Source organism: Homarus americanus, unplaced genomic scaffold (genome assembly GCF_018991925.1).
Source record: "Homarus americanus isolate GMGI-L3 unplaced genomic scaffold, GMGI_Hamer_2.0 scaffold39722, whole genome shotgun sequence".
NCBI lineage: Eukaryota > Metazoa > Arthropoda > Malacostraca > Decapoda > Nephropidae > Homarus > Homarus americanus.
Window position 1 is genome coordinate 221947 of NW_024754262.1, and position 16981 is coordinate 238927.

General features: G+C 38.4%; 1 protein-coding gene across 2 annotated transcripts in view; it reads left to right on the forward strand.

Moving 5' to 3' along the window:
- LOC121855745 (BRCA1-associated RING domain protein 1-like) overlaps nucleotides 1–8556 on the forward strand; it is a 43189-nt gene extending 34633 nt beyond the window's left edge. For both annotated transcript variants that reach the window (XM_042350852.1, XM_042350851.1), the window contains 3 exons: nucleotides 2474–2586; nucleotides 4353–4474; nucleotides 4608–8556. In XM_042350852.1, the coding sequence (XP_042206786.1) occupies nucleotides 2474–2586; nucleotides 4353–4474; nucleotides 4608–4943 (571 nt within the window). In that variant the 3' untranslated portion in view covers nucleotides 4944–8556. The remainder of the gene's footprint in view (nucleotides 1–2473; nucleotides 2587–4352; nucleotides 4475–4607) is intronic.
- The last annotated feature ends 8425 nt before the right edge of the window (nucleotides 8557–16981 follow it).

Below are 16981 nucleotides of genomic sequence, written 5' to 3' on the forward strand. Positions count from 1 at the left end.
TTTGAAAGCTGGAAGTACTTGGCTCATCTTTTAACCCTTACACAATGGGAGCTTTTTATGTAGACTATTTGCTCTGGTGGGGAAAAATGAGTAAAAAATTTGGTAAAATTATATTTTCTTTTGAAAAGGACAACTTTTGCTCACTGAATACGGTGGTGTAATCAAATTCATTGTAAGCCTAAAGAGAGCCACATAGCTACAATGGGAGGGAAAATTCTGCATATGTGACCAGGTAGGAGGGATTGAGGCATTGCCAGGTAAGCCAGCTTTGGACCTGTTTTATTATTGATTCATTATTATATTCTCATATGATCAGCCCCATGTGGTGTACAATTCCTCATGAATTATATAACATCTTCAATAATAGATCACATGCAATACGTACTGTACTGTTTATAATAAGTAAATTTACCAGAGAATAAAATTATTAACTGTGTTAGAAGGTATCCCTCTCCTGACCCCCTAACCCCCCCCCCCCTCCCCATTCTGTGACATTTCAGGGGAATGAAAATTTTTGATAAGACAAATCATTTATTTTGATGAGAAATAAAACAGGGTACCAAGATACAGTAATCATGTTTTTTTTCTTGTTTTTTTTTGTATTATAATTATGGAAACTGAGACTTGATAGGGCTGAGCTTATGAGGAATGTGGATTTGAGTTGTGACATCACTGGTGTTACCTGTCCATGTACAGTACTTCCCAAACTCAGGTGTCCTCACACAGTTGTATTTCTTTAAGTAATCATAAAGAACAGGTTTATGGGCTTATGATATTAACTTGGTAAGGGTGAAAACAAACAAAAGTTCATTCATGGTGGTGTTGTATCATCATTTCACTACAGTGATAGTGTGATCCAAATCATCACCACTACATAAGTCTCCTGCACCATGAACACCTCATGTAATATGTGGAGAAGCACTTCTAACTCCCTTTTCGCATTACTTTCCTCCTAGTCTCCGAGTACCTCTCCTTCGCTGATTAGTTCGTCGGTGTCACTATTGCTGAGGCTCACACGTGAGGTATCATATCCAAATTTACGCATCAAATCTACCAGTTCTTCAATTTCACCCTCACTCTCTGATTGCCATAATATTTCAATTATTTTTCTAGGGAGTCAAGGCATTACTATTGCAGTGAGGGATCTTTCCGTGCAACACATCACTGGAATTGCCGGATACTTCTTCTACAATGACAAAAAGCGCAACTGATGGAGGGAGGGACGTGGGGAGGGAAAGGTTGCCTAAGTTACAATAAATCAGTCGAGCAAAAATCAGGTGTCAAACTTAAAAGTTATGGTGTGGAAAAATCTTGATTATATAGATGATCACCGTCGTAAGGGACAATAGGTGCTCGTCATCTACTTGTATTTACAATCCTGTTGTTCTAGGGTTAAAGATGTTTCTGAGGAATTATGCTGATAGTTATAGTTACTCCTGCTATATATACAAGTAAATATAGCTACTGTACCATTGTAACAAGTGGCTGGTCAAGGAATTGGCATAGCCTTGAAATTACCACTATGAATTGGTAGATTTTGGTTCATTATCTAGGTTGTCTGGTTCTTCTGCTTGTAAATCATTTCATTGTCTTCCTCTTTGTAATGCCCACAAACACTATTGGCAAAGTCTGTGGATATCTCCATTACATGGTTGTATGATATCAATATGCCTAGTTTTTTCTGGTTTTCAATTAGGCCCTACTTTTTGCTTTTCACATGCAGCTTGAAGCCGTTGTGTGTTGGAAGATGTTTTTGTCAGAATTGTAGTGTACAGTGTTTGCATGGGACGACCTATGTTTTACACTGTTGTAGATTAGGAGTTGACATATTGCATATGCTGCAATGTTTCTCTTACCTTTTATGTTTACTCAGTGCTCAATATTTGTCCCTTCCAGGATCATATTCACCGGTGTTGCTCTGAAGCAAAAATGAAGCTACAACTCCACCAAATTTGGTGCTTTTATTACAAAGTGAATTTTTTTTTGCTTATGCTCTCTACTATCACCAATATTACATCAATATTGTTTTATATTTTTTTCTTTGCATCCTATCCACCTCATACAGTACTTTAAAATTCATCTTATCTGTTGCTTCAGATTAACATCTTGCATCTTGAATCCATTCTTCACACCTATATGATGATTTCAGCTCAATGATTATCTTGAATGTTCTCATCTTTGTCTTGTGTGATAAGGTTCTGTCTCTCCATACATTTCTCAGTGCAGTGTCACTTTCTTCCCCTCTGCTTTTATAACACACTGTTCCATTTGCTGATACATCTACTCTCAGATATCTGAAGTAATTCACTTCCATAAAATTTGCTCTATTGTAATTGTACTGTACAATACTAGTAAGTTTGTATAAAATTTGGAGTAAATTCCTATATGTAAATGTGTGTGTGTGTGAGTGTGGATTAACAAGTATGCATTAACACATGTTGTTGACATGAGGCCCCCACCATTTTTTTTTCAGCCCAGAAGTGACACACATTATTGCCAACTGTATGACAGAGAGAATTGTTCATCAGCGGACACTCAAGTATATGATGGGAGTGGTGTCAGGCAAATGGATCCTTTCTCACACATGTAAATAAACTATATTCAGTATTTTTTATTATATTTTTGGTAATATCCATGTCATTTGATTTAATTTACATAATGTACAAAGATTTATAGCCTTCCTCCCACCCCATACACTTTTAATACCTCCCACAATGCTTTTCTATTTACCCTATCATATATGCCCTTTCCAAATCTACTATAAATCAATTACCTGTACACCTTTTAGAAGTACAGTACAGGTAATAAAAAAGAACTAAAAACTTATTAAAACAAAGAAAAAGGCATAGGTTAAATTTTTTTAACCATTGCTTTAAATCGGCCAACCCTGTGAAAGCTTATGAATACAGTATATGGCTATGTAAAGGTTCTTAGATTTAGTCAGCCATTGGGATGTGTCAATTAAATTATTTTAAAATGTTTGGTGGATGCAGTAGACCTTGATATATCTCGAAATACGACATTTAACCCTTCAATATGTCTTCAAAGAGACCATGATGCAGAGAAAGTGGTGCTAGTGCTTCCAGGCTTAAGCACAAGTCACTCTCTATCCAGGAAAAGGGTGAATTTCCATGGTCCGGCAATTTCCATGGTCCGGCACCGGTCAGGTCCCGAGGTTGCCGGACTAGAGAGGTACAACCTGTATATATATATATATATATATATATATATATATATATATATATATATATATATATATATATATATATATATATATATATATATATATATATATATATATATATATATATATATATATATATATATATATATATATATATATATATATATATATATCAAAAAATCCTTTCGGGCACCATTTTTTCTCACCAACACATTTCATCATTTCACAACACTTACATAATACAGTATTAGAACTCACCTTGAGTCTGAACAACTGCTTCCTGGATTGTTGTTGAGACTAGGGGTGAATGATGAGTGCACTACTTAGATGCAGGCTAGTACTTTCAGACAATGTGCCTGTGCTGCCATCTAGTGAGATTGGGGGAACTTAGGCTTTTGTCAGCTGATCAATTGTCTTCGTTCCATATTAAACCTGAAGAAACTTATTTGATGAATCATATTGAAAATATTTAATGCTTCCCTAAGACAAGAAACATCAAAAATATATTTACTATCTTTTTACGCTAGAGGTCACAGCCTCAAGTTAAAGAAGCTACAAGTACAGAAAATTGTCAGAGCTAACTTCTTTGGAGTAAGAACTGTGAAATCTTGGAATAATCTGCCAGAGAATATTTTGACAGTAAGAGTTGTGAACTGTTGTAATAACCTGCCAGGTAGTGCTGGATTTAGGCCTATGGGGCCCTGGGCAGTTCAGATGTGTTGGGGACTCTGAGCCCTTCACTACTTAATTTTAGTAACGCCCACAATCTGTTATTATGAAGTGTTTAATTATGGCAAAGAAAACTCATGTCAGGTCACAGCATGCAATTTCTTATGAAAAACAGTACTGTATATACAAATGAGACAAGACACAAACAGACAGTACATCAGAAATAAAACATGCATTAAAACATAGGTAAGGTTTCAGATAACCTCTTTGCAAGTAACAAACGCATTGATAATGTCACTGAAGTCTTTACTGCGTATTATGTAACACTCGATGCTTATCAGAATTGCCAGGAGTTGCTTTGCTACAGTCTTTACTAGAACTCAGGATCAGTCCTTCTATTTTACTGTTAATGGTGCAGTTTCTGATATTGCTATTTAGATTGATAGTTAAATTCAACTTATTCTTTATATTGCACAATAATTTTTTATTGTTTTTTAAGGGATGGATGATTGTGTTTCCCAAGAGGTAGCATTGAATCCACAACCTTATGAAGTACTTGGTTCTACTCACAACACTTTTAGTTGTGCACCTAAAAAAGCAAGAATCAATGCAGAAATAATGGTACAGTACCTCACATCTTTATATAGCTAATTATGTTTGAGTTTGGTTTTTTATATGTATAAATTGATCTTTTGTGATTATACTTTTATGAAATATTTTGTTTTAATTTCTTTAATTAATTTTTATTTTCCAGCGCCCGGGTCTTTTCAATGGCTGCCACATGTTCCTTTGGGGAAATTTCTCTGACCCTTATCCATCTAGGAAGGAGCTAGAAACACTGATTAAAGCAGGTGGTGGAATAGTCTTGGCCAGAGAACCTAACCCAGAGAGTATACCAGAAAAGGAGCAGACTGTGCCTTTTCACAGCAATGTAGATGACCCACTGGGTAATTGCTCCCACTACATTTTATACCAGGAAGGTAATTCAGAGCCACAGATTAAGTATGACATGGCACATATCAAGTCTTTGCCTTTAATTTGGCTTTATTCCTGTATTGAGCGATTTCAGCTTTTGCCGCCTTTTATATAATGTCTGTATCAAGGGGAAATCATTCAGAACATAAAAATTATTTCATGTGCTGTAAATGAAATCAGGATTCCTCATTTTTCGATTCCATATGTTTCTACATATTTTACTTCTCTTCTGTGAATATTTCTGTATTAACCAAATTATCTCTTTATTTAGGTTTTTATTTTTTTGTGTTCCATGCATTTGGGCAAGAAGGAACGATATTAAAAGATGGAAATGAGAGTGCAATCATCTTAATTTGTTTTATAAATGGGTAAAGGTAAGGTCCATACACATGCTGCAGTGTTCATTTGTGTTACAATCTCTTACCCTAAGCTCTCCAGTAATCTGCAGTGGATGGATTCATTGCTTTAGAGAAAAAGACGGTAGTTTATGCTATGTGGCTTGGCTTCAGATATGGACCTGTTCATGACATGGAACAATTGAGGATATGTGTGTTAAACTTTTCTTAGGCTGCATCATCTTGGTATTTATCTCTTGTTTGTAAATTCCTCTTGTTTATTGACCTTCACTCACATACCAGTAATTGTATTCTACAGCAGAATGTTTTCACTTCAAGATATTCTTGAAATTTAGGCTTTGTTCCTTGGTGGTAACTAGGGATGTGTAGGATGCTCATTATCCAGTCTATCTGGCCATTTTATTATCTCAGTAGGTAGCTGGATATTTTTAAAAAAATTTGAGAAGATGGAAGCAATAATATTCCTTGGTGGTGATTCTCCTCAGGAAATGAACAATAAGAAATATTTTCAACTAAGTTCTCAAATAATAGTGTGAAAAGACAAAAATGCTCTAGTTGTGTGCAGTGATGGAACTTTTTGTTGATACTTAATAAGTTGAAATACATTTAGATGTTTAGGGGGAGTGGTATGAACTTTCTGTAATATTTTTAAAAATTTGTAGAACATTCCAAGATTTGAATTTAGATAATAACTCCTTTGTTAGTGTACAATAATAAGCTCTTCATTGACGTCTCACTCGTTGTAATACTTTAAAAACAAACCAAATAGGAAACTTAACTTTGCGAGATGTATGAAATACAGTAACTGATTGTGATGAAGCCAGGAGTGATGTATGACAACCACCTAGTAGTGCTTGTTGTGTTGTAACAACCAACATTTAAAAATGTTTATATCATGTTCTAAACTGGAAAAACAGCACGTCTCACTTGTCACTTAACAGTGAATGACTTTTGTAGAGATTTTCAACTTGTACCAAACTGGCTGAATAGAGTATCAAGTAGTTTTCATGGACACTATATTGTTAGCTGTTTGATGCTTCTGGTTTAATTTCAGTGTACGGTAATACCTCAGTTTATGTCACCCTCTTTTGTGTCATCTTGAAAATACTGTGTCACTTAATTTATGCCACTACCTGAATTACGTTTCATCAACCCTGTCCTTCCATTGCTGATGGCATCCATTGTCTTTGTATTTAGTCTCCTGAGTCACCAACTCTTACATCTCTTTAGCCACCTAACTGTGCAGATTAGTGTCATGCTTATTTCAATACAGAAATTCATGGTGCACTTGAAGTGAAGAGTGTACAGGCTTTTCCAATCTTACTTGACAGCTGGCCCACCCTACCATCCAGTGATGAGCAGTAAAGAAGTATATTTACTTTTTTAATTTACTTAAGTAGCTTTTCAGTAACTATTTTATATTTTGAAGTACAGGTATACCCCATAAACTGACGTCCCATAAACCGATGCTTCTCATAACCGATGATTTCATAATGGGAAAATGCCCCGCAAGTTTTGTTAATCTTGCGATTATGGGAGGAGTGGCAGGGCTCTCTTGAGTTTGATGGGCGGTGAATTCTCAAGACTGTACAGTATATACAGTATATTGTTCATATCTCTTTCTCTTCTTTTCTATTTTCTTCTTTCTCTTTCTTTTTTCTCTTATCTTTATCCTCTTCTTTCTCTTCTCTTCTCATATTTTCTTTCTTGTCTCATGTTTTATTTCTCTTCTCTTACCTTATGTTGTTTCTTTTCTCTTATCTTGTTTCTCTTCTATTTTCTTTTCTTTTCTCTTCTCTCCGACTTTGCGTGTTAGATGTGCTATGCAATCATGCCGAAATGCCCCAGCGATACTTCCTCTTCTGTTTAACCCAGAAACGATGGCTACCTAAGTAAAGTATATACAGTATTGTCTTTGATGGGATAGTGAGGTCTAATCAAATATGACCTAGGCCTAACGAGAGCTAATAGATATGAGATAACATGATGTGTGTGACTGGATGTTGCCACGATCGCAAGTTCATTTTTATTTTTATTATCATACAGTCGTCTCATGATAAACTATTATGGGGTATGTTTAATCATAAATAATATAAAATACAATACTAAATAGAACAAAATATGACAAGCCAAATAACAAGGGAAGAGGATTTCCTTGTGATTTGGCTTGTCTTTTATTTTGAAGTCAAGTTATATACTGTGCTATCATAATTTGTTCTATTATTTAATACTGTGTGTTATATTATTTATGATGAAACATACACCATAATAGGATGATTATATGAGATTTTTGTATAATAATGAACAATTAAAAACGAACTTGTGATCGTGGCAATGGCCAGTCCCACACATCAAGTGTAGTCTGTACCAATTAGATCTTGTTAGACCTACATTACATCTGGTTAGACCACACTATCCCCATTAAAGACAAATATATACTCTATTTAAAAAGCTAGCCATTGTTTATGGGTATTTAGGCATGATTTCATAACACACAAAGTCAGAGAGAAGAGAAGATAAGAGAAAGAAGAAAATAGAAAAGAAAGAAGATAAGAGAAGAGAGAGAAAAAAGAGAAGAGAGAGATCTGAACAACATATACACTGTAGAGTCTTGATTCGCAAAATACAAATTTGCGTATGTGTTCATGGCAAGAATTTGCACCACACCACCGTGCGCCAAACTCAGAAGTGCTATTGCCACTCCCCCTCCAGTCGTCAGTTCAACAGGGTAGTCCGTGAAACTTGCGAGGTATTTCCCTAACATATACTCATTGGTTATGCGAAGCAGCAGATAAGGAGCCGTTGGTTTACGGGGTATACCTGTACCAGTAACTTTTTTTATAATACTTTTATATAAGTAATTTTAGCCCCATTGTGTATGGTTCCCCTATGAGCCAAGTAAAATATTAAAAAGTGGCATCCCCATAGTAAGGGGAAATATATAGTACAGGTACTTTTTACTCGAGTAATTTAATTTTACTGCCGTTATTCATTATAATGTGAAAATGAATAAACCAATTAGATCATAGCAAAAGATCCTTGAGGTTGTTTCGGTTAATCCAGTTTCCTGCCACCTGAAACTCGGAAGCATTGTTGCATTGTGGATGATACAGAGGACATCACAGCCAAAACATATGAACATTGGTTGAGAATACTTCTCCTTGGCTGTATTTAGATGATAAGTTTTTCAAAGTAAAGTCAATCAACAGAAAATCAGTGAAATTTCAGTACAATATATGTATTAGTTTTGTCAGCCAAGGTTATTGAAAAATGACTGTTACTGAAACTTAATTTTAAGTTCTGACAGTATGATTCACTGTATAATGCATACCATTTTTTTGCTGTATAATTTAATAAATATCTGCAACAGTTGCTCGAGTCTTTTAATATAGCCTTGTAAATATGATCGACAATCTGGATCACATTTCATAACTAAACAAAAATTTTCTGGTACTTTTTACTTTTGTGTTTGTGCATTGAATACAGCTCCTCCCCAACTTACAACAGGGTTAGGGACCCAAATCCAGATCGTAAGTTGAAATGGGCGCAAGTCGAAAATGCTTAAATAATACATAGAAAATTTAAAATGGGTGTCTCCTTTTCTTCGCAGCACCACAAAACACTCACTTTTAAGCTTGCCAGCCATTTTAAAGAGAATTACAAACAAAAATTTTGTCCGTACACAGCGCAATCACTAATGTTGAGACTCGAAAATACGTAATTTGACAAAATTTTGGTACGACTAGGGCAGTGGTATGTCGGGGTGGTCGTAGGTCAAGTATGACGTAAGTCGAGGAGTAACTGTATACAGTATACACTTCATTTTTCCAACATTTGCGGACTGAGATCCAATTTTTCTTCTGTGGAGCATCATCTATCACCCTCTTCCCCCGACCTCTTACTACTCTCCGAACTTCAACTGACCAAAGCAGCTTCACCCAAACCTTTTCAAGTCTCTAACTACAACCTTTATACCTACTTCCGTTCTAAGGGAGGTGTATGCGCCTACTGCAACACACGTACACCTATAGCCCGACTCACGGATCTTGAATCTCCCCTTTATGATGTCATCTGGCTCAAAATGTTTCTACCTACTGTGACTATTTTTCTTTGTTGCCTATACAGTTGGCCCTTCACATACGCGGGTTTAGCATTCACGGATTTGCAAATACGCGGATTGCCCCGCCGGAGGAATATTCTGTACATTGAAGTAATTGAAGTACATTCAAATCGCTCGCCATTCAACTCGCGCGCGGCACCGAACACGGGGCACCGCCCGCTCCCGCAACCTCACACACACACGCATAGCTCTCCCTCACTCAGTCAGTCTCGCTGTAACCACGCTTGTGTTGACATCAGCATTGTAGTTGCAAAAATATTACATTTCCTTGAATGTATTATATCAAGCACAGTATGAATAGAATATCACTAATATAAGAGTATTTTAACCGAAAACTACTAAAAAAACGAGTAACATATCTTGAACATCGGAAGGTTAGGTAAAGTCTCTTGTTTTCGTCATGTATTTTATCCTATTTTACATTGAAATACATCACGTTTCAGCAAAACTACTATTTATTTCTGAGAATATATTCATTCGGGCACAGTTTAGGTAAAATATACATGTGCTGTAACATTTTTTTAATTGAAAATGATTCGAAAAATACGTACCCTCTAGCCCTGTTCAAGGAGAAGACTGGGAGGAGCTGTTTGGTGCTTAAGACCATGACAAGGAAAAAGATTTTGATGGATTTTAATGAAAATATTCAGAAGGACCCTGGCACTGTCAAGGAAAGTGGCTGCTGAAGGCTTCCGGGACATGGCAGAGGATGAGATTAGGGAGCTAATTGAAGAGCACGACACTGAGCTGACCGAGGAAGATCGACAGGAGTTAGTAGACTCAGGCAAGGAAGAGGAAGAGGAAGCGAAAGGGAAAGAGGATGAGGAAGAGGAAGAGCACCAAGAAATAACATTGGAGAAGTTGGGGGAGATGACCAGGAATATTGAGGCACTGAAAAACCTGGCCTATAGTATGGACCCCTCCATGGTGCGTGCCCTGAAATTCATGCGAGGGATGGATGACGTTTTCGCTCCATACAAAAACATCATGGAAGAAATGAATAAAAGAGACGACAACTCCCCATCACCATGTTCTTTGATCACCGAAGGAGAGATTTAACACCAATCACTGGCGGCAGTGAGGAAGCAGCTGAATCTACCGTCGCCCCCACTTCACCACCCGTTATGGAATTGAGTGACTATGAGCCCGATGACCCCCGTCCTGTCGCCGAGGATAGGAACTGTACAGTAAAGTGAAGTTTTTATCTCTTTTTTTTTTAATAGCTTTTCTTGCCATGTTTATTGTTTGTAAAAATGTACAGCACAGTACAGTTCAGTACTGTACATAGGAAGTGGAGGTGCAGTTATTCACAAAACATTTGTGTTTGTTGTCGGCAGTAGTGACGGTGGAGGTGGAGGAGGCGGAGGAGGGAGCGAGTTGGGAGGAGTGGTGACCTTGGACGCGGGAGCAGGGACGAGATGCCAGCCAGTACATTACGGGTGTATTAATTGTTTTTATAGCTATTTTTGCATTTAATATTAAATTACGTTTCAACAAAACTACCATTTATTTCTGAGAACATGGAAATGTAATATTTTTGCTGAAATGATGTACATATTACAGTGGAAAGTGACGAAAGCAATGACTTGCTTTCTTTCGTTCAAAAGATGTTACCTTAATCGCTTTTCGAATGGTTTTCAGTTGTGGGATTATAAGGCTAATGATAGGATAGAATATTATTGTAATACAGTACGAGTACAACAATTTTTTAACTGAAAACCATTCGAAAAGCGATTACGGTAAAATCTTTTGAATAACGAAAGAAAGCGAAAGTCATTGTTTTCATAATTTTATCCCACTTTCCACTGTACAGTAATATGTACGTCATTTCAGCCAAAATATTACATTTCCATATTTATTTCTGAGAATATATTCATTCAGTCACAGTTAAGGTAAAATATACTTGTGATGTAATACAATATTTTAATAAAAATACGGTATCGTAGTTTTCTTTTGTATCAAATTTAATTAACAAAGATAGATGTTTCAAATGTAATGAAACAAAATTTATTTGGCTACTTTGGGCTAGCTATGATGATGCAAGAGACTGCCCTGGCGACTGTACCGACACTCACAGCTGGTGGTGCGTTGGTGCGTCGTTTCCATTGTTTACTGGTAGTTACTGGTAAATATTTTTCAACCTAACGAAACTATTACCCTTTTAGCGGTCGACCCCGAATTTTTTGCCAAATAATTTGGTCTTAAAAACTCAAACTACACACAGGTATATACGGTAAATAAGGACATGGGGGGGGGCAGCAAAAGTACACGGATTTTTAACATTCACGGGTATCTCTGTTACCTAACCCCCGCGTATGTTAAGGACCGACTGTACTGTTCTCCCAACTATTTCAAACTCTTTGACTATCTCACTTCTTGCCATGAGTCGTTGCTATCCACTCACCCCCAACACCGAGATCCTCTACCTAGGGGATTTCAATGTACTATCGTGGACAAAAGTTCGCTCCCTGTAGTGAAACTGAGACACGGGAATGAGTCTCCGAACTGACTTACCGAGATTATTATCTTGTGCGGGTGTGCTGTGCCGGTCGATACTGCTTCAGTTTGGGAAGGAGGGAACTTTTGTCTACGATAGTACATCACAGAGAGTGGCTTGGCTCTGCAAGGGATGACCCAGGTGGAGCTGAGGCACTCTCTTTTTCCTTACTTAATGATTTAGAACAAATAATCAAACACCCTACACGTGTTCCTGATCGACACGATCAATTTGCTAACATTCTTGATCTTTGTTTTACCTCTAACCCCTCACACTATTCATACTCAATTTTTGCCCTCTTAGGGTCTTCTGATCACAACCTTATTCCTATTAAATCAAACTGGGCACGACCACCTCCCCCAACCCCCTCTAAACGTCAACTATGGCACTATCGGAGGGCAAGCTGGCAATCCTTGCGAGAATTCTTCACTGACTTTCCTTGGGATGAATGTTGCTTTTCCACTCTGGATGCCTCGGTATGTACTGACAGCATTGCTGGGGTTATATGGGGTGGTATGAGTGCATTTATCCCATCTACCAAAACTTTCACATTACAATCATGGTTTGATCGCTCCTGCTCTCTTGCTTGCAGGGTGAGAGATAGGGCATATCGAGCTATGAAACTATCTCCTTCTCCTATTACCCACACCTCTTTCATTACTTCTAGGAATCGTTGTAAGACTATTCTTCGTAGGGCCAAGCGGAATTTTATTAAAAGAAAGACCGCTGTCCTGACTAATTCTTCCTCTAGTAAATCCTTCAGGGGGGTGACGTGACTAGTCAGGTCAGGTCAAAAATAAGGGACCCACTAAATAACTATCATACATCTAGATCAAAGGTTTTCAAAGCATTTAGATCAAAGGTTTTCAAAGCATTTTTAACCTTGGGCCACTGACAAATAAATTTATGTAACATATTATCAGTTTTGAACTGACCATCACTAAGGTTTATTGATTTTAATTCCTTAATCAAACTAGCTTCAACCAGAAGTCTTTCTGTGACACAAGATGATTTAAATACTTCTAAGCTTTTTTCCCAAGCAATGGGATGATTATTATTCCTAACATGAACAAACAAGGCACTGCTTTCAGATGCTGTTCTGATATTATACTTATGTTGTTTGATTCTGAGCTGCAGTGTTTTTCCTGTCTGTCCTACATAATTACAATTACATTTGCTACATGGAATACAATAAACACTTCCATTTACATTCAAACTTGGGCTATTTCTTATTAACATATTGGTAATGGTTGAGTCATACTTGAAAACAACATTAATATTTAAAGCGAGGGACGAACTCTCTTTTGTCGGATCACCAGTATGGCTTTCGCCGTGCGAGATCTACTGGTGATCTGCTCTCCTATTGCATCCATCTTTGGTCATCCTCTCTTACGGATTATGGGGAAACTTTTGTCGTGGCCCTCGACATCTCCAAAGCATTTGACAGGGTATGGCACAAGTCTTTGCTATCTAAACTTCCCTCTTTTGGTTTCTCTCCCCCACTTTGTTCTCTCATCTCTAGCTTCCTTGAGAACCGATCCATGGCAGTTGTTGTCGATGGATCGATTTCTCGCTCTTTCTCTACCAATAGTGGCGTCCCACAGGGTTCTGTTCTTTCACCAACTCTCTTCCTTCTTCTTATCAATGATTTACTTCACACTACAACAAATTCTATCCATTCTTACGCCGATGATTCCACTCTTCACTCTTCCTCACATTTTCCCCTTCCTCCTAACTCTCAAACTAGATCTGTTTCTAGAACTGATATCATTACTTCTATCAACGCGGATCTGTGCAGCATCTCTGAATGGGGAGATACAAACTTGGTCAAGTACAATGGTAACAAAACTCAATATTTACCAATTACATTTTGTAAATTAGACGATCTCCCACCAATTACATTTCAGGACGCTATCATCCTCCCAAATTCTGAAATAAATATGTTAGGCCTCACCATTTCCTCCAATATGTCCTGGAAATCACACATCCTTAGTATAACTAAAGCTGCCTCCCTAAAGTTGGGAATTCTGTACAGATGCCGCAGCTACTTCACTCCTGAGCAGTTGCTCCAAGTATATAAGGGATTCATTCGTCCTAACTTGGAGTACTGCTCTCATATCTGGGGTGGCTCTTCTTCTGTCCAACTTTTAGATAGGGTGGAATCGAGGACATTTCGTCTTATTAACTCTCCTCCTTTAGTCGACAATCTCTCTTCCCTTTCTCTTCGCCGCAATGTTGCTTCACTCTCTCTCTTTTACAGGTACTTTAACGGCAATGTTCAGTGGATTTGGCATCCTGTGTACCGCCGGCAAGGCCGTGGGTTCGTAACGCACGTCTGGCCCGCGGTGCCCACCGTTTCTCTGTGGATGTCGGTCACACGAGAATAACCCGTTATAGTACCTCCTTCTTTCCTCACACAGCCAAACTGTGGAATGCTCTGCCTTCTTCTGTGTTTCCATGCTCTTACAATCTGTCTCACTTTAAAAAGCTGGTTTTCCGGCATCTTCGTGGTGTAGATTAATACAGTATAACCTTTTTTTCTATATTTACAATTTCTTTCCGTTCTTTTTTTTTCTTGCCTTCCAGGCTCTGTTGTGGGTCATTTGACCTGTGCCCGGGTGGGCTAATTCCCGTAAAAAAAAAAAAACTATCGTGCACCAAAGTCGTGTCCACTACCCAGCCACAGTGAGGGTTCGAATTGCCTTGAGTCTGAAGTTTCGAAACAGCTGGGGAAATGCTATGGTCGGCCAACAGATGTCGCCCACTGTAGTGTGTGTGTGGGGGGTAGTAACAGGCTGTGCGTACGTGGAGCATAACATCGTGAATTCCGCAATCACTGATAATAATTAGAATATCATGAAAATAGTTAATATTATTAAGCATGGTGAGAGATGTGTAACGGGTAAATAAAAGCACTGCAACGACCATATCTCTGCCGTTCATGGCTACGACGGTGACACTGATGGGCACACCAGTAATTAATTCTCCTTGACTACCAGTAATGGTTGTCACGGAGAATACACAAGTTGTTACCAAGGTTGGCGCCACCCACACCAGGGGAAGGAGGTGATGTCGAACACTGAAACATGCTGAGGTCTCATTCCTACCATCGTCATCACCAACAGGAAAGTCACATTAATTTGTCAGCATAGCCCATGTCGTCCTTTTGATCAATGATTCCCAGCATGGCTTCACAAGCGGACGTTCTTGCCTAACTAATCTATTAACATTCTTTTCATCAGTTTTCGAATCGGTGGACGAGGGGCACAATTATGATGTGGTATATCTCGACTTTAGTAAAGCCTTCGACAGAGTCCCCCACGAAAGACTAATTAGAAAGGTAGAAGCTCATGGCATCAAAGGTGACATCCTTAAATGGATTAGGGCGTGGTTACAGGACAGGAAACAGCGAGTGAGCATTAACGGCACTAAGTCCCATTGGAGCAACGTCACAAGTGGAGTTCCCCAAGGCTCAGTACTTGGACCATTATTGTTTATTATATACATAAACGACATAGATATCGGCATAGACAGCAACATAAGTAAATTTGCTGATGACACTAAAATAGGACGTGTTATCAAATCTGACGAGGACTCGGCAAAACTACAGGAAGATCTAAACAAATTTTTCGAATGGTCTGAAAAATGGCAGATGAAATTCAACGTCGACAAATGTAAAGTACTCAGTATAGGAGATGTAAACAGGGAAACCAGATACCAGATGAACAACGATGCCATAGAGAAATCCGACTGCGAGAGAGATTTAGGAGTAATGATAAGTAGGAACCTTAAGCCAAGTAAACAATGTGTTTTTGCTCGCAACAAGGCTAATAAAGTACTTGGGTTCATACAAAGGAGTGTTAGTTACAAGACTAGCGAGGCCATCCTAAAACTGTATCTTGCTCTTGTGAGACCACACCTGGATTACGCAGTTCAGTTCTGGTCACCGTATTACAGAATGGATATAGAATCCTTGGAAAGAATTCAGAGGAGAATGCCAAGACTAATCCCGGGCATTAGGAACCTTGAGTATAGAGACAGGTTAAAGCATCTTAATTTGCACTCCCTTGAGAGACATAGAGCGAGGGGCGACCTGATAGAGGTGTATAAGTGGAAGGCAGGGCTAAACAAAGGGGACATTACAAAGGTACTCAAATTATCCAACCAGGAGCGAACTCGTAACAATGGTTTTAAATTAGACAAATTTAGATTTAGGCGTGAAATAGGTAAACACTGGTTTGGATGAATGGAACAAGTTACCAAATATCATCATTAACTCGAATACGCTGAATTGCTTCAAACATAGGTTAGATGCTCATATGAGCAATAGGGGTTGGGTGTTAACGGGACTGCCCAGTATGGGCCAATAGGCCCGCTGCAGTTTCCTCCATTCTTATGTTCTTATGTTCTTATACTATTGCAGGGTGTCCCATGAGTGACAGCAGATATTTGTACAGGTGAAAGAATATGTGATATTGAGTTGAAAATCTTCTATACACATAAGCATTTTTCTGTTTACTTTAGGCGTGAGATGGGTTGTAAAAATTTCGTGGGGCAAAAATTTTGCCATGTTATATTTTATTTTTTTACCAATTGTAGCCATACTGTGTGCTGTTGTAATCCTTATTGGTGGATTACATAAGGCCTATTAATAGCGTGAAAACCCGTTTGAAGATACTGTAATGTTCCATAACTTGCATTAAACAACATCATACGTTCATGAGTTCCAACTCCGCGCCCAGCCTCCCCGCCTCTACCCACCCAACTATTAAACCTCATAATTTGAGCATCGTGGGTTACCACACCTAAACACTAATCGACTACTTATTCTCTCCCCACACTCCCCCTCCACCATCCCCCCACTCCACTCCTCCCTCCCCCACCTCTTCCCTTCATCCCTCCCCCAAGACTAACGTCAATCTAACATTCCATCCCATCACATTACCTTCCCCTGCATTCCCCAACCCCCCTCCCTCTATTCTACCCATGGCGACGATTTGGACTACTGTAATGAACACTCACAGAACCGACGACATGGCTCCTCCCCCTTGTATTTAGATTTAAAACCTTTACAACAAAGGTCAATCCCACGTAACTTGAGCCGGATTAAGATATGTGGAAAAACAACAAGCAACACCCATGGCCACCCCCCCTACCCCAACCTAAAATCATAGCCACCA